The sequence below is a fragment of the Marmota monax genome, unplaced genomic scaffold, assembly GCF_021218885.2.
Source record: "Marmota monax isolate L192 unplaced genomic scaffold, Marmota_monax_Labrador192_F-V1.1 WCK01_AAM20220418_F8-fsc00022, whole genome shotgun sequence".
Lineage (NCBI taxonomy): Eukaryota > Metazoa > Chordata > Mammalia > Rodentia > Sciuridae > Marmota > Marmota monax.
Window position 1 is genome coordinate 26,815,578 of NW_026695215.1, and position 21,433 is coordinate 26,837,010.

The 21,433-nt window shown below is 52.5% G+C and overlaps 1 protein-coding gene across 4 annotated transcripts in view; it reads left to right on the forward strand.

Annotated features, from left to right (window-relative positions):
• The window catches only part of Cacna2d2 (calcium voltage-gated channel auxiliary subunit alpha2delta 2), a 134,718-nt gene that overhangs the window by 86,902 nt on the left and 26,383 nt on the right, over positions 1-21,433 (forward strand). For all 4 annotated transcript variants that reach the window (XM_046431869.2, XM_058574849.1, XM_046431870.2 and 1 more), the window contains exon 4: positions 16,524-16,583. In XM_046431869.2, the coding sequence (XP_046287825.1) occupies positions 16,524-16,583 (60 nt within the window). The remainder of the gene's footprint in view (positions 1-16,523; positions 16,584-21,433) is intronic.

Consider the following 21,433-nt stretch of genomic DNA (forward strand, 5'->3'; position numbering starts at 1 on the left):
CTAACCCAAAGGCAGCTGGGCAGGATTTTTACAACCCTGATTAACACCAGATTCCCGAGGGTCTCAGCTCTAGAATCCTGATGCAGGCTGAGACCAGCAGGGCACAAAGCAAGGAGGGTCCACCCTAGTGCCAGGTGACAGGAGATAGAAATTCAGCCTCTCCCTGTCCCACATCTGGGTCCCTGGCAGCCACCCTCACATGAAGTACTGGGGAACCAATGGGGTCGGGGGTGCCCAGTCACCCCAGGCTGAGATCGTGCCAGGCATCTCTGATTGACCATGTGTCCCTGGGAACCAGGCCCTTTCTCCTCTGGATAAAACTCCACCTTGACATCCTTCCATTAAATAGGGCATGTTCAGAAGAGAAAATTGCTACTATTTTCCCCTTTTACTTCACTGTCATCAAAAATTGATCCCATATTGCATCCTTATTTCAAAGAACGAGCTAAAAAAATAAAATAAAAATTCCCACTCCTCAGAGCGGCAGCTGCATCAAGCTTCCCACTCCCCCACCCCACCCCGCTCCCCCCACAAAAAAAATAAGAAAGAAAGAAAAGAAAACGTGACCGTTGAGGGAGGGCGCCTGCTGGGCCAGCTGAGGCTGACTTAGCTGTGAGAGGGCCGGGCACTTGACTGTTCAGGCAGAAGGGGTTTCGATCTGGTGAAATGTGGTAGAGAATGGGGTAATTGGGGGAGGTTAATTTGGATCTAAATGGAGCGATTCGTTATCTCAATAAGAAGTGTCTCATTTTCCAGGGAGACGGCTGTGTCTGCCAGATGCCAGCCTGCCCGCCTGGCTTTGGGGTGGTAGCTTGGAGCAGGGCCTCACAGTCAGTCTAGCATCACCAAGAAATCCACCCTCCCTGGCAGGTGGGACGTGGGGGGCAGTTTAATTGTACTTATTTCCCAGTTCATTTGGTAACATATTGAATGCTCTTTCCATAGAATATGAATACTAAGGAGGGGGCAAAAGGCAAAGGTAAGCAGTAGGAGGACCATGTACTTGATCTAGTTGAGCTTACTGATCACCTCTGAGCCTCCTGGAAGCCAAAGAGAAAAAGAGAGACCCAGGGTTTATTTTCTAACAGAGGAGATCAGACATTTCGGTCAACTCGCCACGGGAGCCTGGTCTGGCTTGGAATGGTGTTTGGAGAGTTGTTCAGGAAGGTAACCCTCTTTACTAGAAGAAGGGTCAAGGAGCTGGCACGTAGGTTGTAGTATGATCCTGGGTAGGTTTCTCCTCCCATGGCCTCAGAGCTTCATCTGTCTCTGCCAGGGGCTACAGGCAGAGGGGCTACAGGCAGTACTAGGATCACTGGTCACACCAGTGTGACTGTCACAGGCTGCACAGTGCTACAGGACTGGCTCAGCAGTTGCACAAACTCAGATTTTTGGGGGGCTGGGGATGTGGCTCAAGCGGTAGCGCGCTCGCCTGGCATGCGTGCGGCCCGGGTTCGATCCTCAGCACCACATACAGACAAAGATGTTGTGTCCGCCAAATACTAAAAAATAAATATTAAAATTAAAAAAAAAAAAAGTCAGATTTGGGTCCCAGCTCCTTCTCCCCAGCTTTGTGGACTGTGAACACTCACTAAATTGCCCTGAGCTTGCTTCTTCTGAGAAATGGACAAGCAGCACTAACCTTGTACCAAGGGTTGTAATGGTCACCCTTGGACAACTGGGATCCCAAAGTCACCTGGTGAACAGTTGGTGGGGGCTGATGCATAAGATTTCACAGGGTGAGTAGGTGTCTAGCCTGGTTTGATTGCACTGGGATGAGCTGAGGTAGAGAACAAGCAGAAGCCCCTCCCCTGCACTGTGAACTCTGTAATGCTGGGACCAACTCTGACTCATATTGGGTCTCTAACACCCAGCACAGGCAATGAGTATGGTGGTTGAAAGAAGAAAGAAGCAGGACCCTCAGGGTCCCCTTCTCATTTATGACACATTGTAATGTTAGTTGCAATGAGATAACAAAATAAAATGATTACAGGTGAGGATGAAGGCTGCGAGGTTAGTAAAGCAATGGACAAATTGAGGGCCCATGGGAGGAGAGGACATCTGGATGGGAACCAGTCAGGTTCTAGCCAGGGAAGATCCATTTAGCCAGGTCTGAGTGGGCAAGTGATGGGGCCTGTGGGTCCAGGAACCAGGAGCCAGCCACTTCATTCCCAGCACCATCAGAAAGCAGACCTGTCCCACCTGTGCTTTAAGAGCACAAGGCTGGGACATGAAGGTATTATTCAACCAAAGGCAGGAACCCACCATGTGCACATGTGCCCAAGCATATGTTGGTATGCATGCTTGTGCACATGCATATGTGTGCTATGCTCACGTATGAGTTCACATGCACGTGAATATTTCCATGTCTGCACACCTGCACATATCCACATGTACACATACTTCCTCCTTCTCTAACTCTGTTGACCACAAATTCAAATGCCAGATGCCCCCTTAACACACAGCCCCCATTAAAGCCACAGACCTTTGACATCCCCCTGCTTAGCATACCTCCCTCAATGGGGGACCAAGAGACTCCCATCACCGGGTGCCCACTTCCCCCACTTTTGCTTGGAGGTGACCTTGGGTACAGGGGAGCAACATAGGGCTCCAGAGTGCCAGCAGGCCTGAATCAGACAGAGCTGTGGGAATCAGGTGGCCCAGAAGCCTCAAATACCTTCTTTAGTGCTGAGACTGAGAGCATCAGCCCTGCAGGCTCAGGGAAGGGATGTGAACCCACAGGTAATAAGCAGGTTCTATGCTCAGCCTCACTGCTTACCCTTCACCCTAGGGGAGACCTGCTTTTTCCTGAGCCTTGGTTTCTCCACCTATGAAGTGGGGTGAGGGTGATTCACGGCAGAACTTTAGTAAGTCCTTGGCAAGTGTGTAAGGATTGTCCTGGGGCCTGTCTAGCCAGCCTAGAACTCCAGAGTGCTCCTCTAGAAGGTTGTCAGGCCCTGAGCTTCTGCCCCTCCAGGCCCCTCTTTCAGGCAGAGGTCACTAATCTCGAGAGCCAAGTGCAACTACCTCCAAGGGGTCACTAAACTGAACATCAACAAACACGCCCACACAGTACCCCACTCCACTCTGGATGCCATGAGGGTCTCAAGCTGAGCCGGGCAGCAGAGCTGGGAGCTGGCCACAGGTGGAAGAGGGCTCCTAAAGGCCACAGATCCCTGGGTGACCTTCGGCAGGGCACAAAACTCCAGACCTTCTTCAGAGGGTCTTATTCCACATTGTAATGTTAGTTGCAATAACAAAATAAAATGATTACAGGTGAGGATGAAGGCTGTGAGGTTGGTAAAGCAATGGACAAATTGAGGGCTCTTCTGCCCCCCCCTGACCTAAGTCTGTACCCTGAGAAAGCAGCAAGAATTGGAGGCCACACAGGAGGACAAGTGCCTTAGAGCTTAAATTCAGGCCGCCAAGGTCTCTTCCTGTCCCCTGGGTCTCTCCTGTAGCCATACAGTATTCCCCCACCCAGGTTCACCTATCCATGGCCATCTGAAGGTCATTGCCTCCTCAGAGAGGACTCAGGGTCTCTTTTGGCTGCTCAGTGAGTAGAGATGGAAGACATACCCGCATGCCCCCAGACACAACCACACCCTTCCCTCAATGATCTGTGACCCCAAACCGAGTAACAATTGCTAAGACTGGCTTCAAACTTGTGCTCCTCCTGCCTCTGCTTCCAGAGTAGCTGGGGGAGTGCACTACCACGGTGAGCTTCTGAGTAGCCACCTCTGAACCTCTGTTTCCCCATCCGCAAAATGGGATAAAAACGGGACCTGCTTTGTAGGGGCCTCCAAGGAATAGAGAGCAGCAGCAGGGCACAGCATGTGCCCAGTGGCATCACCACCGACAACAGACAGAGCTGGCACCAGGTTCCACATGCTCTCCTCCAGGCACAAGAATTCCCAGCTGACCTGATTATTTCAGGAGTACTTCTTACTCAAAGCCCCATGGAGCACCCGATCATGAGTCTCCCTTCCCTAGAAAACCCCTACCCCTTCCCTGTAGCTTGTTCTGCTCCTTCCTCCATGGGCACCCTCTAGGCAGCCTGGAGGTCCACATTCCCTCCTGGATGACATCTTACTCAGGCCACCCCCACCCTGCCTTTTTGGGGGGATGCTGGGGATTGAATGTAGGCCCTCGCACAGGCTAGGTGAGCAATTTATCCCAGCCTTCGTGAACCCGAGTGCCTGTGGCCTCTGTGTGTCCAGTGCTTCAGTTCCCCTGTGTTTTCTCATTCATATGGCTGGGCTTCCTGGGTGAATGCTACCATTTTCCCATTTTATAGAGAGGAAAACTAAGGCCAGGAAAGCTGAGGTCACTTAGAATGGATCCAAGTTCCGTGTGGGTTCTTCACAGGAAGGGTCTCTCCAACAAAATCCAATCCAAAGGGCTGAGAAGACCAGAGGCTGAGAAGACCAGCTGGGACTCAGGGGTCCCTTTCCTGGGAGATGGCATGGTGTAGAACTGATTCCCAGACCCTCATCCCAGGGGAGAGGGACCGCAGCTTGAGTGGAGATGGAGGTGGCAAAAATGCCCTAAATAGGCAAGCATGTGCTGCACAGTGCTGCGTCACCCTCTCCAGATGGTGCCATGGCTCTGTGGCCGTTGCTAGGCATCAGTAAGGCCCAGGTGGGCCCTACCTGTCGTGGAGTGGCCACGCAGCGTGGGGTGGGCACGAGGCCCAGGCAGGAGCAAGGCCGCCTCCGCTTGCCCACCCTCCTCTCACTTGGCAGCAGCGTGCAGAAGCCATTAGCGCCTGGCAGTCCGTGTCCCACAGCTCTGACAAACGCCTTAAATGTTGTCGCCGCGGCTCCAGCTGTCCCGCCGGCCGCCTTTACTCCTCATAATAACCAAGTGTCGAGGCTGATTGCAGCAGCAGGACGCAGCCAGTATTCAGAGCAGCTTTTACACTGGGCGTTTCTACCTGGCAGCAGGCTGTGCCCACCCTGCCCTCCACCTCCAGGCCTTTGTCTGCCTGTCACCTCAACCTGGGTTCCCAGCATCACCCCCAAGCCAGCCAATGTCCAGCTTTGTGTCCAGGTTGATGTCCATGCTACTACCATCAAAACTGCAGGGCAGCAACAGGGTGGGGTCTCAACCATCCACACCCAGCACAGCACGAATCTAGGTTGGAAAGACCCGGCTCCGATTCCCACTCTTCTGTGTGACCTCTGCATGGACCCCTGACTTTTTCTTGGTCTAGCCTCCTCTCTCGGCATTGATGTCCAGGGAGGCAGAGAACGGTTAGAGCCCAGCCCTGGTGTGGATAAAGTTGGATTCCTGTTTGAATTGTGCCATTCGATAGCTGTGGTGTTGGGCAAGTGACTCACCCTCTCTGAGCCTTGGAATAAAGAATAATGACTTGAGCTTCACAGGGCTTAGAGGAAGCATTGTGTGAAACAACAAATGAACACTGAAATGATACCCTGTGGGAGAAGCTTGGCCATGCTGGTGAGCACAAACACCGTGTCCTGCACTGACTGCCTCAGCCTCACCTGCCCTCCTTCCCACAGAGAAGCCCACTCTTTCCCACTTCCACATTTTTTGCCCCTACTGAGGATCCCACTTGGAATCCCTTTCCTTTCCCCCTCCATTTGGCCTTGTCCTTCAATTTTTGTCTGCTGCCCCATCTTCTTAAGGTACCCCTGGCTTAATCTACCCATAACCCTCACTCAAGATATTCAACATTGTCCTACCTTTTTTCTCACACAGTCCTGGGAGGTCTGACTACTATAAGCCCCATTTTGGAGATGAGATAATCAAGATTCAGAGAGTGGCATCAGCCATTCATATCACACACATAGCTTCTGGCTCTGTCCCATAGGACATCCTGATCTTTCACTGATCTTTCTTGGTTCAGCCCCAGGTTCTGCTGGAATCAGGGGAGTAACTAAGCCCCACTGTCTCCAGGAGCTCTGGCAGAGTGGACAAGCACTCCACTTCCTTCCTTCCTGAGGCTCCTAGATACAAGCTCTAGTATCCAGGACCAATTGCGGTTGATTGTGAGGTCCTGATCACTGACTCACTTGTTTACATATTCTCTAAACCACTGATGATACTGGAGGGTGATGGACAGAGAAAGGTGAAGAGTGAATGGTTTCTGTTCATCCGTCTTTTCTCAGGGGTGCAGGGGTGATGATGCAGGTAGCAGTGGGGAAGGTCATGGTGGTGGTGATCACCAGGAGACAGGAGGCACTAATAGAGGTGGCCACAGAGGTGATGGTGATAGCGATGGCAGTGATGAAGGTGATGGGGACAGTTAAAGTGGTGATGGAGGTGATGTTAGCAGTGGAGTTGGTGGTGATGGTGATAGTGATGTGGAGACAATGACTATATGATGGGGGTGAAGTCACTGGTGAAGCTGATGCCAATGGTGGTGATGGTGGTGGGAATAACATTGACAATGAGAATGGAAGTCATGTTGGTGGTGTCAGAAGTAATGTTGAGAGTGATCATGAGGATATTGGTGGTAGTTAAGAGGGAACAACAGTGGTGATGGGGGTGATGGTAATGATGACTGGGAGTAACATTCTGGCAGTGGCATGGGTAATGGTGGAATGTACTTCTTGGAGCAGTCTGCCAAGTAGCCTTCACCCACTCATGGGCCAGGGCCTACTGGAATCAGGACACGGTGGGGCTTGCTTGGTTCTCTTTTTATTTTAACCTCCAGCGAGCACAGCCTTCTGGGTAATGAGATGCAAATTGACAGAAAAGACAATGAGCCAGCCTGCGGCCGGTGGGGCAGCTTTTAGAGTCAGACTGATTGCCTCGGTGCCAATTTGCATGGTATTAGCTGTGCACATCTCTTCCAACAGGCTCGTGCATTTCATCAAAGGTCACCCATATGGTTGCATCCTATAAAAGGCGGCGACCTATGACCCCCCAGGCCAGGGTCAGGAGCAGGACCACTCTGACCCTATCCTGAACAGGATTACAAGATGTGGCTTTAGGGACTGGGGTTGTGGCTCATCAGGAGAGTGCTTGCCTCGCACGTGCGAGACCCTGGGTTCGATCCTCAGCACCACATAAAAATAAATAAGTAAAATAAAGGTATTGTGTCCAACTACAACTAAAAAAATAAATTAAAAAAAAAAAAAAAAAAAAAACGTGGCTTCAAGGAGTCTGTCTGAGCCTGTAGGGAAGTACAATGGATGAGGGGCTTCATGGTTAGCCAGGGACAGGCCAGAAGTCAGGCCTCATGAGGGACAGGCCTAGGAGGCCTGTTTTGGCCAGCATCATATTTCCATCTGAGTGTGATAAAAAGGTGATAAATAGGCCTCAGGCAGGAAAGAGGCAGTCCTGGCCTGGAATGCCATAGTACAGGTCCAGGCTGTGTCCCTAACTGACACAGTGGCCTAGGAACGCCCTCCAGACCTTGACTACCATATTGTGTGTGAAGCCAGTGGGCTGCTGACCTCATGGACTCCACTTCAAAGGTGATGGTCATCAAGGCAGGCCTTGTCTGTGGTGCTCATCAAGAGTCGCCCTAGTCCAGTTCAAAGTCACATATTGCAGCCTTCTGAGCAGGCCTACTGTCACTGTCACCATAACTCAAGGCTATGCCTGGGGTCATTCTTGGAGTGTGACCCAGGAGGGCCTAGGCAGAACACCTCAGGCACCCTGTTGGCAGCCCTCTTGCCCAAACCCAACCCTGTTGGCAGCCCTGTCCATCCCTCCAGTCTCTGTCCAGGATCCTAAAATTTGGGGCCCAACCTGCCATGGAGTCCCTGCTACCAAGGTGGGCAAGGGGCCCCTCCCCTGCTGCCCTTGCTCTCTGAGACCTGAAAATCTTTTGACCCAGTACAACTCATGACTAGTACTCCATGCCTATTCCACAGGACAGGAAATAATAGTGCTGGGGCTCTCCCCTCTCCCCTCCATCCCCAGCTTGGCCAGTGCCCCCTCCAGCACATTCCGGTGCCCATTCAGCCCCGCCTCCCTCTTCACTGTCCCACTCTTTCTCCTGAGGTTGGGCCTAATCAGAGCTAATCAGAAAATTATGAGCTGCCTGATTACTGATTAGATTCCTAATGTTAATAGAGTCGAGAAGGGCCTGCTTGGGCTGTGTTTTAGGAAAAAGTACAAAAATAACATCATGGGAAGGGAACATGGTGGCCGGGTGGGGGCTCAGGCTCTAGTTGGGTTGGGGGGCTTGGATTCAGCTTTCTGGCAGAAATACATTCCTTAGCAGAGGGGCTTCCTAGCACCCTAAATTCCTCCAGTGAATTTGCGAACCTAAGCAGCTGTCACTGCAGAGTCCTCTAGCAAGTCTGTGTTCAGGTCAGCAGAACTAAATTGCTGTGAGAAGAAGTTAGGTGGGGTATTAAAAAGGTGGTCCACCTGGTGGTACACCACGTGACAGCAGGGCCCTGCCATGTCTGTCCCGCTCACTGATGCCTAGTACAGACCAGGCCCATAATAGGTGCTCAATAAATATCTGTTGGCAAGAAGGAGAGAAGGTCACATTAATCCCTTCTTGTAGGAACTGTCACCATCCTGTGTCCTGGCCTTTAGCCACGGTGAGGTATAGAGACACATGAGAAGACTTCTTTGAAAAGGATGCCGAGTGAGGTCATGATAATGCACTGGTCTTAGGCCAAGGCAGGGAACATCTGCTCCCCAGTGACTCAACTTCTGTCCACCTCCTCAGCTTTATATTCCCACAGAACCCAGTGGCTTTTGCTTGCTGACCATTTCATTGCTGATTTGTCAGCAGCTGGATGTGACTGGTGGGTTGCATTTTCACAAAGTCCAGGATCAGCAGTTCAGACCCCAGAGGCAGCCACTTGAGCTCCTCTGCCTGGGCACCAGTGATATCCATACTTCAACACAGCCTCACCCTATGTACCTTCCCCTGTACCATCTTGGATCCATGTTCTCTGTTATTAGTGCTATTACTGGCCTGGCCTCTGTCATCTCTATCCCAGGAAATCCAGGGCCTCCAAGCCAACAGGCCTCTGAGGGCACCTCCTGATTCATCCCCTGCTCCACTGACCATGATGGGCACCTGAGGCCACTCAGCACTTCTATGCCGAGCTGGCCTGTGTCCAGCATTGGAGCCACGTAGATCAATGAATCAAGTGTCTGGCCTTGAGGGACAACATTTGGGATGGAGTCAGATGCACATGCAGTGATAGGAGCCCCACAGGGATCCTGGAACCCAGCCTGTCAGGGCACTAAACTTCCTGGAGGAGATTCCCAAAGACCAACTCTAAAAGATGAGGCGGAACAGGACAGTGAGGGGAAGAGAAAGATCAGTCCAGGTTCAGGGCACAGCACAAATAAGACTACAGAACCTAAGCATGGCAAGAAGGCAGAGTTCAAGGTCAGCATGGTGGAAGAATGCTGAGGTTAACAGGGCCCCTATCAAGGATGGCAGCAGGAAGGAAGGCATAGTCAGGGCATCCAGAAAATTGTCAGGGGCACGGGAGCAAAGGTGAGAGTACAAGAGCCTCTGGAGGTTCAGGAAAATGAGTTCATGCCAGATAGCTTGGGTGTGGGGTTCTAAAGTTAGGTTGGGGGACTCTAGAAAGGTCTGGCCAGAAAGGTGAGAAAGAGTCATAGGAATGGGGACTTCAATGGGACAGTCTTTGAAAAGTGATGGTACAACTTTGGTGGGGTTGAATGGGGACACTCTGTTGGGCCCTGGGTTCCTGCTGTGGCAGGACCAGGTTGGCGGTTAGGCTGAGATGCTGGGGGCAGTGGATAGCAGCTCCCAGCAAAGGTAGTGCTGAGGAAAGAGACAGCCCATTAGCACAAACTTCAGAAGAAATAGGTCAAGGCAAAGTCAGGGGGCCCATGTGCACCAAGATGGGGGACAGTCAGGAGGCCCCTGGCGGGGGGGGTGGGGGGCAGGTGAAGCAAGGAAAGGGGAAATCCAGAACCTGGGATTATGACTCCAAAGTGAGTCCACATCCTGCCTTCTATCCATGCCTGCTTTCTGACCATCTCCCCACAGCCCTGGGAGGGCAGAATAGGGTTCTATTTCCCATTTTATAGGTGAGAACAGGAGCCAAGCACATCCAGTACAGATGCAGCAGGGAGTGAAAGAAGGGGCCTCACAGGACAGGCAAGGCTGAACATGCATCCTGCACCTCAGGAAAGCAAAGCCAATGTGCGTCCCATCACCGACCATGCATAATCTTGGGTCCTGGCCAGCCCCCCTCTGCCCATCGTAGATCATGTCTCTTCTTCCCTCAGAACTCAACAGAATCAGGGGTTGGGACAGGACCTCCCCTCAGAAGGTCGTGGTACCCATAAAACTCTGAGCACATCGTGTGAATGTGGATGGCAGCAGTCAGAGCTATTGAGGTGACCATCCCTTATGTAGCAGGCATTGCCTGTCAGCGCATAGGCTGCTCCCAGACCACAAGTTGTGCAGAGATGGAGCCAAGCTGGGATTCTCCTGCTTCCTGACTGCTGATGTACTTGCTTGGAGCAGGATGTGGACAGACACACCAATGCCCATTCAAGGCCAAGGCTATAAGAAGGAGACACCAACAGACCAGAACCCTCCTGACCCTGCCTGCCTTTCTGCCCCTATTGTCAGCCCTGGAGCTCCAGCTTCCTCCTTGCTGAGCTGTATCTTGCTTCATTATTATGCAGATATTTTAATTATGCAGATATGTTTTTAGACAGTTTTAAATATGTATATTATTTACTCATTAGACCATAACAGCTCTGGAAATTGGAAATCTGTATTTAGTATCTATCAGTGCACAATACAGAGCTAATACAGAACCCACGGTTAGGGGGGAAAGTAGGTGATACAGTGCGAGAGGGGAGGGCTGGGCTAGGCAGGAGCTACTGGGTACCTCCTCCTGGGATCTGGACCCAGTGACATCAAGGTTGAGGAGTGGGCTCAGGGCAGCATCTGGAAGGACAATTCCTGATCCCCTCTCTTGGAAGAAGTTGCAAAGGAACCATTCCTAGGGAGTAGGAAGGCAGCTGAGCCCAACCAACCAGCTGTGTCCAGACCAACTCCCTTCCTAGGATGTTCACTCTCCAATATTGCTGGTCTTTGGCAGCAGGTAGATGGGAGATGCCCCCTGTATCGTGTTCTCACTAGAGGCCTGAAGTAGTAGCACTAGTGCTCTAAACCTCACTCCCTCAGTTGAAAAAAAAATGCACTTCTTATATGTCTTGCATTCCTTCACCTGGTGTTGGGTTACCTGCACCAGTTGGTAATCCTTGGCATAAGCTGGAGCCATATCTATGTTAGCCTGTCATTGTTACCTCCTTCCCAGCCCTCTGGCAGTGTTCTCAGGGCATCTGTATGGTACTGGCACTCTGCCCTGGGCTTGCTGCCCCCAGCTTCCTCCTCATAGCTCCCCCTCCATTATAGCTTCTGCCTGAATCAGTCACCAAAGCCCCAGATCTTAGCACCCTGCACCCCACAAGTTTAGGCCTTTTAGTCTAAGCCACTCGTATCCTCTTGGAAGCAGGAGTATCTATAATTAAGTCCAAAAAAGACTCTTATCTTTCCCTCTGGGCTGTACAGTTGAACAAGTCCTATTTGATGGGCAGTTACTCCTCAGCCCCTTGGGCACCAGCCCTGGGAAAAGGGGCTCCCAGGTAAAGCGGGGAGGAAGGAGGCTGAGGAGAAGTGGGGCATCAAGCCTGGCAGGAGGAGGGGGCTCTCTAAGAGGATGGCATGCCTGAGGGCTCCAGCCCCCCAACACTCCAGCCCATCCCCTTCCAACATGCAGAGTCCTTACCCTCCAGGTGTCGGCCTCTGAGGGGTGCCCACGATAGCCCCAGGTCCCTTATGTTGTCTGTCTGTTATCTCATGTTGTCTGTCTCATGTTGTCTTCTGAAGCTAAGGATGTTTAACTTAGTGAAATTTGAAGGTGCTGGTGCAGGGGCCGCTCCCCAGGGGAGTATTGTCGCCAGCCCTGCTCACTGCCAGTCCTCTTTTTTCTTGCCTTTTCTTGTAACAACAGTTCCCGGAGCTGAGGGAAATTGATTGTTAAGTGAAACTCTCTTATAATTGCCTCTGAAATGCCCGCTGTTATCATGATGGACTTGGCTATGAGCCTACTGTGGTTCCCTCCAATGCCATGACCAAGATGGGGAGACGTCGCAGGATAGGCAAGGCACTGTCAGTGACTTCACAGCAGTAGCTCCTCTTGAGCAGCCCTCACCCCTCAAGAAGTGCTGAAGAAAAGAGACACACATCTGGGGTCTCCCACCTGCCAGACTCATCATAGGCCTCCACACAGGTACAGAGACATCCTGACCTTGACTTAGCACACATTCATTGTATACCTACTGGATGTCATGGCCGGGTGACTGTAAACTTGAGAGCCACTGCATACTACCCCCACCAAACTCAGTGTTCAAGGGGAAGACAGACCCAGGATTCCCTGAGTGCTGTGATGAGGACAAGTCGGGGCCTGGCAGAGGTTAAGGAGTTTTCAAGGCTGAGAGAGTGAACCAGGCTAGAGGAGTCTGGATGGGAGTGGATAGGAGGGGGTAGCATGTGCAGGAGCCTGATAGCAGGAAGATCAGGGACCGCAGGTGGCTCCAAGAGCAGAATTCAGAGTCTAAGAAGAGAGCAGCTCCCTGGGGAACCAGCACTCGGGGTCAGGGCTGGGAATGAGCACATCTTTCCCAGACAATCAGGCACCCCAGAGACAAGACCACGCTGTGACTCCAGTTTGACCCCTGCTGTGCTGGGCATCATGGTAGACTCTCCCCTCACCTCTGGGCCTGTTTCCTTTTCCATCCTGCCTGCCCAGGCCCATCAGGAAGACACGGGAAAGGGTTATTTTTTTCAGTGGGAGGGAAGTGCTAGGAGGATGAACCTTGGAGCAGGGTAAGCATGGCCTTACAGCCATGCCTGAACAGATCTGGGCTCTATGAGGAACCCATACAGGAACCTAAGGCTCTGAGTACCTGGCCTGGGCCAGGCAGGTGGGGCTAAGCTCAGAAAGGTCCCTGCCTGAGGACATATCCTGCCTGGCAAAGGAGAGCGGGGAGCCCATGGGATGCACAAGGGCAAAAGGAAGTTTTCAGAGAGGATATCACAGTATGTATCAGTGGCCCAGTCTGAGAGGGCTGACCTGGCAGAAAGAATAGATAAGAGAGAAAGTCCCAGATGTGGGCAAAAGTCTACAGGAGAAATCCCATTGGTCAGGCTGCCTAAAAGCAGCTGTTGACATTGAAGGAAAGGGATTGCCACGAACCTACCCATCCTCTTAGTGGGTGCGGTCACTATCTCCAATTCACAGAGCAATGAAGGCCAGAGAGGTGAAGCCACTGCTTGAAGAAGCCACTTTGAACCCAGGCCAGGGCTTCAGGCTGTGATCTCCACTCAGGGCCCCTGGTGCATACTGTGGGTGGTCCTGGGCCTCTCACCTCTCATCCTCAGCCTAATGGGACCTTGTGTAATTGTAGTCTACCCCCTCCACCTCAACCAGCTGCCTGGCCCTTCCTCCCACACCACCGAGCCTGCCTGTTTAGCAGTTTCCACACGTCCAGCGCCCGGGGATGGACTGATTGATCTGTAACACCGAAAAAATAATAATGGCTTGATCGTTACTGAGGATTAAAAGTAATCCTTTCACTGTGGCTATTGCAACTCCGTTATTCACGAGTCAGCGGGCAGACCCAGGCCTTTGAGCCCACGGGACTCCATGAGCTCAAGGAGGCCTGGGGCTGGGGCCCTCCCTCTCTGGGTCTCCCTCGCCTTTTCTTCTAGGTTTTTGGAAACAGAGGGGCCTGTGGCCTGTGGCCTGCATGTTCTTGTAGACTTTGACTCTCACCCTGAGAGAGTGAAGAAGCTGGCATTCCCTGGCCAGGGGTGGATGTAGAGACGAAAAGGGATTGTTCCTCAGGACAGTAGCCTGCTTTGGAGATTTTTATATGAGTGTCAATTTGGTGTCTGAAGTCCCATCTACCCTGTGGCTTTTCTATGGCTAGATTTGACCCACTCTGACCCAACTTCATCCATATGAAAGACAGTTGCCTCCACAGACACTTACAGAGACCCCAGGTCCACTCTTAGGTCCCTGGGAAGGTAATGGGCCACTGGGTAAGGAAAGAGGGGACACAGTGATTGTTCAAGTGTCACCCCTTGAATGCATCTTCAGGGGCTGCCTCCTTATACTTTACAGTTCTTCCAGGCCAAGTGCTGAGCTTGGTATTGGTACATAGTAGGCATTCAGTTAATAGTAGTGATAAATGTTGTTAACTAGACATGCTGCACTATAATTTCCTCCATAGAAGGACACTGCAGGCTTATGAATTGGGGGCCTCATCCATCCCTGGAGTTTGGGGTCTGGAGACTATTTTTTTTATTTAGGCCAAGAGGAAGCCCCAAAATAGAAATGAAAGATAGGAGTCAGGCACAGTTGAGCCCTACAGGACCTCAAGAAAGCATTATCTTCTACATGCAGAGCAGTAAGTAGGGACAAGGGACAGCCACACAATCACACTCTAAGATGAGGTTTTAGGTGTTGAGCAGGGAATAGATATAGAAGGACAAAAGAGGACATAGGTTCCTGGTGCAGGACAGAGCCTGAACCAATGGGTGAAGAGTAGGTGGTTTGATGATGTCAGATGTGGGAGGTAGGAGACAGAGGTTCCCAGGTGGCTGGGCCTGTTTCAAGAGGAGGTGGTTGGAGTTCAGATGCATTGAGTGTCATCCCCAAGGAAATGCTCGGGTGAGAAGCAGGATTGGAGGCAAGATATGTGAGGCCTGTGACCCCCTGAAGCCCCAAGATGTGAGACTGGGTTAGGGGGTCAGAGGACAGTATAAGTCTCACCCCAGCAGGTCCTGCAGCAAAAGTGGGAAGAGGACAGGAGAAGGAGGTGGAGGCCAGGAGAGGGTCAGCATTGTGAGATGAGGGGCTTTGACTCAAGAAGAACTTTCTTACCCTGTTCCCAGACCCCAGCCTAATAGCCTTCGATGCTCTTGGCCTGAGGAAGAGAGGGAACCAGGCCCAGCAGAAATGGGGAGGACTCTGACAGCCCCTCACATGGCTCCAGGAGAGTGGTAGCCTCAGTTCCACATGAGGCTCCCACACTCCCCCCTGCCCCACTGTTCCACGCTTCAAAGAAGAAAAAACTGGTCTCCCGTTTTCCCCTAACAGGCAGCTGTCAGGCTTTATTGGACCCTCTCTCTGGGGCCCACGTGCCACATCAGGCCTGAATTGACGGATGGGGATGAGGTGTCTTGAATAACAAGGGACCAGGGCCTTCTGAGGATTGCTGGAGGCCTGGAGGCAAGACTGTACTCCACCCAGAGGATGAGCGGGGTGGGGTGAAGGACTAGCTTCTTTGGGCATGGAGGGCCCTGCAGCAGGTGGCCTTTGGACCTTAGTTATAGGCTGAGCAAGGTGGATGTGATGATGAGAGCTGGCCCAAGGCCACAGCCTGACCTAGGCTCTCTGTGTGATCCTAGGCAGGTTACTGGCTGGTCCATGCTTGGGTATCCTCATCTGAGGAGAAGCCATAATGGTACCATGTCAGACACATTGTGAATAGTAACAGATGAACATGTGTCATGGCTGCAGGAGGGCGTGGCATGTGGTGAGTGGCCAGTTCATGATATTGATTGGAATTAGGATTAACAAGACATCAGTGAACTCAGCTCTACAGGAAGCCTCAGAGGCCAGACTCAGTTCCATCCTTGGGAGCCTCAAGACTTCCTGAGGGACAGGATCCATGGTGCCCCAACTTAGGCCCAGAGGGTGGCCAGGTTCTGGGGCCTCCTGTACAAGCATTTCTGATGGGCTGAGTTCCCATAGCACTAAGCCTCCTGCTCCTAGCTACTCCTGCTCTAGTGATTCTTCCTGTTTGTGTCAGGGTCTCCAGACTAATCTGTGAAATGCAGGGCTGTATCTGCCACATCTCCACACGTCAGCATAGTCTGGAACTGAGCGTGGCCAGTGACAGGTGTAGCACAGACGGACACACAGCTATGCTCTCAGGGTCACTTTGCTCCCAGGCATAGAAACCGCTGGAACCAGCACAAAGGATGGGATAGGCTGTGATGGATAGAGGGCTTGACACCCCGTGAGAGGGGGCTCAGGAAGCTTGAGAGAAGGCCAGTGGGCCTGGGTGAGCAGAGATGGGCTATGGGCCCGGGCATGCTGGAGTAAAGGTATACCTGAGACACTGTCATTTGTGGGGTTCAGCCTCAACTGGGGAGGCCAACCTTCGTGTAGGTGGCTTGGAGTACTCTCAGGCTTCCACAGGCCTGAATGCGCCAGCCATCCTCTGGGCAGGAGACACTGCTGGGCTGAAGAGCAGAGAGTCTCACTGAGAAGCCACTCTGGGCATTCTGTACAAGCATCCCTTCTCCTGTGGAAGTCAGCAGTGGCCAGGGAGGTGCCCTCACAGCTAGCTGAGCTGAGGAACCTCTGAGGGTCTGGTGGGATGAGGGAAAAGGAAGCCCTGAGCTGCCTGGCTCCAGGGAGTGCTGCAGATAAAGAAGGCTTGGGTTATGCATGGAGCAGGCAGCCCACCTCAGCCTCTAACTAACTTCCCTGTCCTCTGTCCCTCAGAGACTGGCAGATGCTGCCGAGAACTTCCAGAAAGCCCACCGCTGGCAGGACAACATCAAGGTAAGAACCACAGCATCCTCACCAACATGTAGGGTATACCAGCCCCAGTAAGGTGAAGGTGAAGGCCGGGGAGCGGGGAGAGTGCTCTCTAGACACACTGGGGATGGTGCATTTAGGGGTAGTAGAAGATTATATCAAAAAGTCCCAGGCTCCCCCTCAGTTCTGGACCATGCACAGCTGATATGAGCTACCATCTCATTCCAGAGGAGTCATTGGACAGCCTGTGAGTAGACCCCAGGATGCTCCAAAGTGACCTTCCCCAAAAATGGTGCCCCAATTCTTGGAAAGCCCCTGAGTCAAAGAGATCTCTTGATTTTAGGACTCACCAGAGACTTAAAAGCAGTAGGTAACATGGAAAAGATGCTGAGAGAAGGTGCTATGTGTAATTCCTTCCCTACCCTGAACAGCAGCCTTCTTCCCAAAAGGTCCTTAGGCTGGGCCCAGGAGACCAAGCACAAAAGCTTCAGTCACAAAAGCTTCTCCTTCCACCATGAGAGCTCTGAAGGGGCTCAGATTCCCTGGAGTGGGATGAGAGGCATTGGGAGTAGAGGGCCCAGGATGCAGGAGGGGGAAGGGCAACCTTGGCAACCAATTTGTGACTAGGACTGGATGCGCCTGTCCCCTTTTTGTCAGGCCAATGTCAGGATTCCCAGATTCAAGGAAACCTCAGTGCCAGGGGTGATAGAACCCTCAGGGACCAGACCAGTTGGCAGGGCTCCTTATTTCTAGGCTATGCCTCCTGGTGGTCTCCTTGCTAAACACAGGGAAGGGCAGGGTGGGGTAGTCTGCCCCGGGAACCAAGAACCAATAAGGAGGGTAAGATGGGCCAAGCACATTCATGTCAAGCCCATCTACCCCAGGGATAAGCTCATGCTATTATCCCTACTTACCAAATGAAAAACTGGGCACAGAGTGGTTAGACCTACCTGAGTTTACCTGTTGGTGGCAGAAATTCATAGTTGGCTCTCAGGTACCAGGGGGCTCATGCCTATGATCTAGGACTCTAACCCTATTGCTTGTTCCCCATCCCCCTGAGCCTGCCCTGTCTTGCCCACCCAGTAACTTTCTTCCTTTCCTTCCTGATGGGTGCTGAGTGCTGCCCTCAGAGTTCACATGGGGTTGGACACAACAGAGGATCAGGGGTGGGGCTCAGACCCAGAGCCTCATGCATGCTCGGCAAGCACTCTGCCCCTGAGCTATACCCCCTAGTCCCAGATGACTTTTTAAGTTGAACAAACAAATAAGCTAGTGACTACCTGAACCAGTCCCCCTCCCCAGGAGCCTGAGGACTGACCCTCCTCTCCCTCCCCATCACTCAGCCCCTTGATCAGAAATGTGCATGGCAGCAGCCATTGGGTCTCACTCACCACTCAGACCAAGCTGTCACCTCTAGATAACCCCTGTGTGACACCTCTACCTGCAAGACCCAGCCCTGAGCCTGTATTCAAGGGCCAAGGATTTGGCAGCTCCTGCCTCCCTTACCAGCCTTGCTCCCCGTTCCCCTCCTCCTGTGTCCCACCACACCAAACACTTCACTCCAAGCCCCTTCCTGGTCCTGGGCCTTTGCTAAGCTCTGCCTAGAAGGCCCTCCATTCCTCCTGGAGCCCAGCTTATCTGTCCTTTCCCTTTAAAGCTGTTTTCTCTCCCCAGTCCATCAGCCACTCTGTCCTCTATGCATCTAGGACCCTCTGCTCCTGCTCAGTCCCTCCTTTGTTTCCAACCATCGGATTCTTCCCCTCCTTCACAGACAGACTTGTGGATCAGGCACAGGAGTTAGGGAATAAGGGAATGAAAAGACCTGCCCTCTGCCCAACTTTCTCTACTTCCAAGTCCTAAATGGGGACAAAGAGGTGGTCATGGCTCCAAACACATTTTCTCTTTTCGATTCTGCAGACAACCCAAAATTTCCCAAAGTTGTCCTGCCAGATCCTTGGCCCCTAAATTTCAGCCACTCCCTGAGGCAAGAACAGCTTATTCCAGGCCAGTGTGAACACACAAGAGGCCTATCAAGAAGGAAGGCCGGGGCTTAGGGACACCCAGGAGATGCTGAGAGATGCTGTTCAAAGACCCACTTTCACAGCAATGGCTTCATTGTCCCCATTTGTCCAAGAACTGGCTCACATTGGTATTATCAGCTCAGCCATAGCAAATGAAGTGGTCACCGGGCTAGAGGTGCCATGTCGATGATGGCATGGATGCATCTTTTGCCATACCCACCCTTAGCCCCTGGTTGCTTCTGTCCTGAGATGAGGCAAGAGTGGGCTCTGGATGGCCCCTCTCTCCCCAGCTTTACCAGAGGTGCCACAGCTCTAGGTATGACCACAGGCAGCACTGACCACAAGTCCAGCAGGCCCTTGTTTGCCTGATGCTGCCCACCCTCCTCCCACAGTCCATCAGTGTGCTTGCCAGCCTGTCCCTCCCACGGCCAGAGATACTCAGGTAAAGAGGTTCTAGTCATGCCTTCCTTACTGGCTTTAGGGTCACTGCTCTTCCCAGGAAGCCCTGCAGCTGCCATGCCTGCCAGGCTGTAAGGCATTACTGCTAATGTAGGCCCATTAGCCAATAGTCTGACCAGCAGGGCCCAGACTGCCAAGGAGCGCTGGCAGCGGAGCTACGGGCAGAAGCTGCCCACCCCAGGGGGTGCATGGACTGAGGCTGGAGAAGGGGTGGTGTTCTGTTCCTTACAGGCAAGCCATCTACCCCTGAAACTACGTCTTCCCCAATGACCTTCAAGAGGTGACAGGCAAAGAGCCGTGTTCTTCCCTTGCACTCAGGAGAGACACCTGGCTGAGCCATATTTCCACTTCAAGGACAGACCCTTTCCCCAAGCCAGGCCTTCTCTAGGATGCTCTTATCCTTACTGCAAAAGGCAAGACCTAGCCTCCCTCTCTTTCCAGCCCAAGCCTTAGGATTGGCCTCCACTTCCCACAGTCCTCCCCCATTTGAAGCCTCCAGCAGAGATGGTACCAAGTTCAGTACCCGGACTAGGGTCTCACTAGGCTTACCTGTCTGTCCCACTCACAGTTTCTCCAGGACAGGAGCAATTGAACCTGACTCAGTGCCGTCCACCACCTATTCATGCTGCCTGTGTCCCCCACCAGGTGTTCCACTGACTCTGACGAGGAATGGTTTTCTTACCTCTGAGATGAGAAGGGTATGCCGTTTGGGGCAGAAGGAATGCTCTGCTTATGGAGCCAGCCTGGAATTCACTGTATAATTCACTCCACAATCAGTAGAGTGGCCTTCCCTGTGTCAATAGCACATAGCAGGACTACATTGCAGACCTCTGAGGAGCAGATAATAATGGTACAATACATCAGCCTACACACAACCCCACTGACTCCAGTCAAGGACTTAGGGGACACTGGAGTCTTCAGGATCAGAGTTAGTCCCAGGCCATGACCCCACATATAACTGGTCACGGTAGAGGCAGAGAAACTGTAGCCACAGCCCTGGCCAGGCCAGATCCTTGGACAGTAGGGAAACTGTGGCCCTGATTAGCAAGCAGCACATCCCGTGGTCCCTCAGACAGGCAGCAGGTGCTCTAGTACCCATAACATTTAGGGCAGATGAAGATAGGCCACCTGCTGGGCCATGCCTGGTGCCAGTGCCACACTATGCCAGCAGTGTGTGCCACTTAACCTCCCCCACTCCAGAAGAGAGCCGGTCCAGGGTATGAGTGGGGAAGGAGGAGAGGCCACTGGCCCCATGGCCTCAGGGCCAACATCAGAACCTACAATGAAACCGTGCTCTGGGAGTCAAATGAAAAGAACAGCCCTGCCCTAGGGAGTCTAATGTGGACGATACAGCCCTGCCTGAGGGCGTCATGGTAAAGATGCCTCTGCCTGAGGAATCTAGATGGAGGGCTGTGATGGCAGGGCCAGGCCAGAAGAGTCGACTGGATAGGACAGGTGGCCTCTCCAGCCTGGAGTTCTGACCTACCATAGGGCCCACTGCCTGCCTCCCTGCCAAGCTAGTGACAGACGGCTCTCTCAGAAAACAGTCCTCTTGGCTGGACTGAGCTGGCAGTTAGCCAGGGCAGGAAGACCAAGTGTCCTCACTGGGGCAGCTGGGTGGAAGGCCTAGGCCCTGCACTGAAGGCTGGTAGGCAGGCAGCAGTCATGTCTGGCCAACCTCAGCAGCCACCTTCCAGAGCACCAAACCCAATGACAATTGATATTCCCCACCTGTCCCAGGCTTTCTTCCTCCCCCTGTATCCCAGCTGCCAACATTCCTGGTGCCTGCTTGGGCTCAGCTCCTGCTCAGGAGCAGATGTGTCATATACTCACATGTACCCATACCTGTCATCTATGTACACAGGTTCATGTTGGGGAATGAAGTGTGTCACCTGGAAAGGGGGTGATTTCCCCACTCCTTGCCTAGTTTGAGCAGAATGACCCCTAAAAAAAATATCAGGTAACAGATGGGTGTAAGCAGTGTGGACCTCAGACATTAAGGATATCTGTTTCACTCCATCCAGAGGTCTTTACACACTCAGCCCATCCTGTGGGCTGTGGAGTGGCACAAGGGGGCCTCCGTGGGTAGGGTCAGCCCTGCCCCTTGGAGGGGCCAAGCTCTGCAGTTCTTGGTCTTCTTTGCACCCTCAGAGGAGGCATCATCATCCTGACTTAGAAATGGGAAATGGAGATCTCATAGAGGCTATATGATTTAACCAGGCACCTCATAGGTGAGATGGGGTGACTCCTGTGAGTCCTCATGGTGCTACTAGCACAAGCCTACAGGCTGGGACCTGGCTTTACCTTAGTCTTTATTCACTGCTCAGAGCTCACATGTGTCCCACTCAGAATTTGAACCCAGGACCCTGTGCCAAGGACCCTGCCCTCATTCAT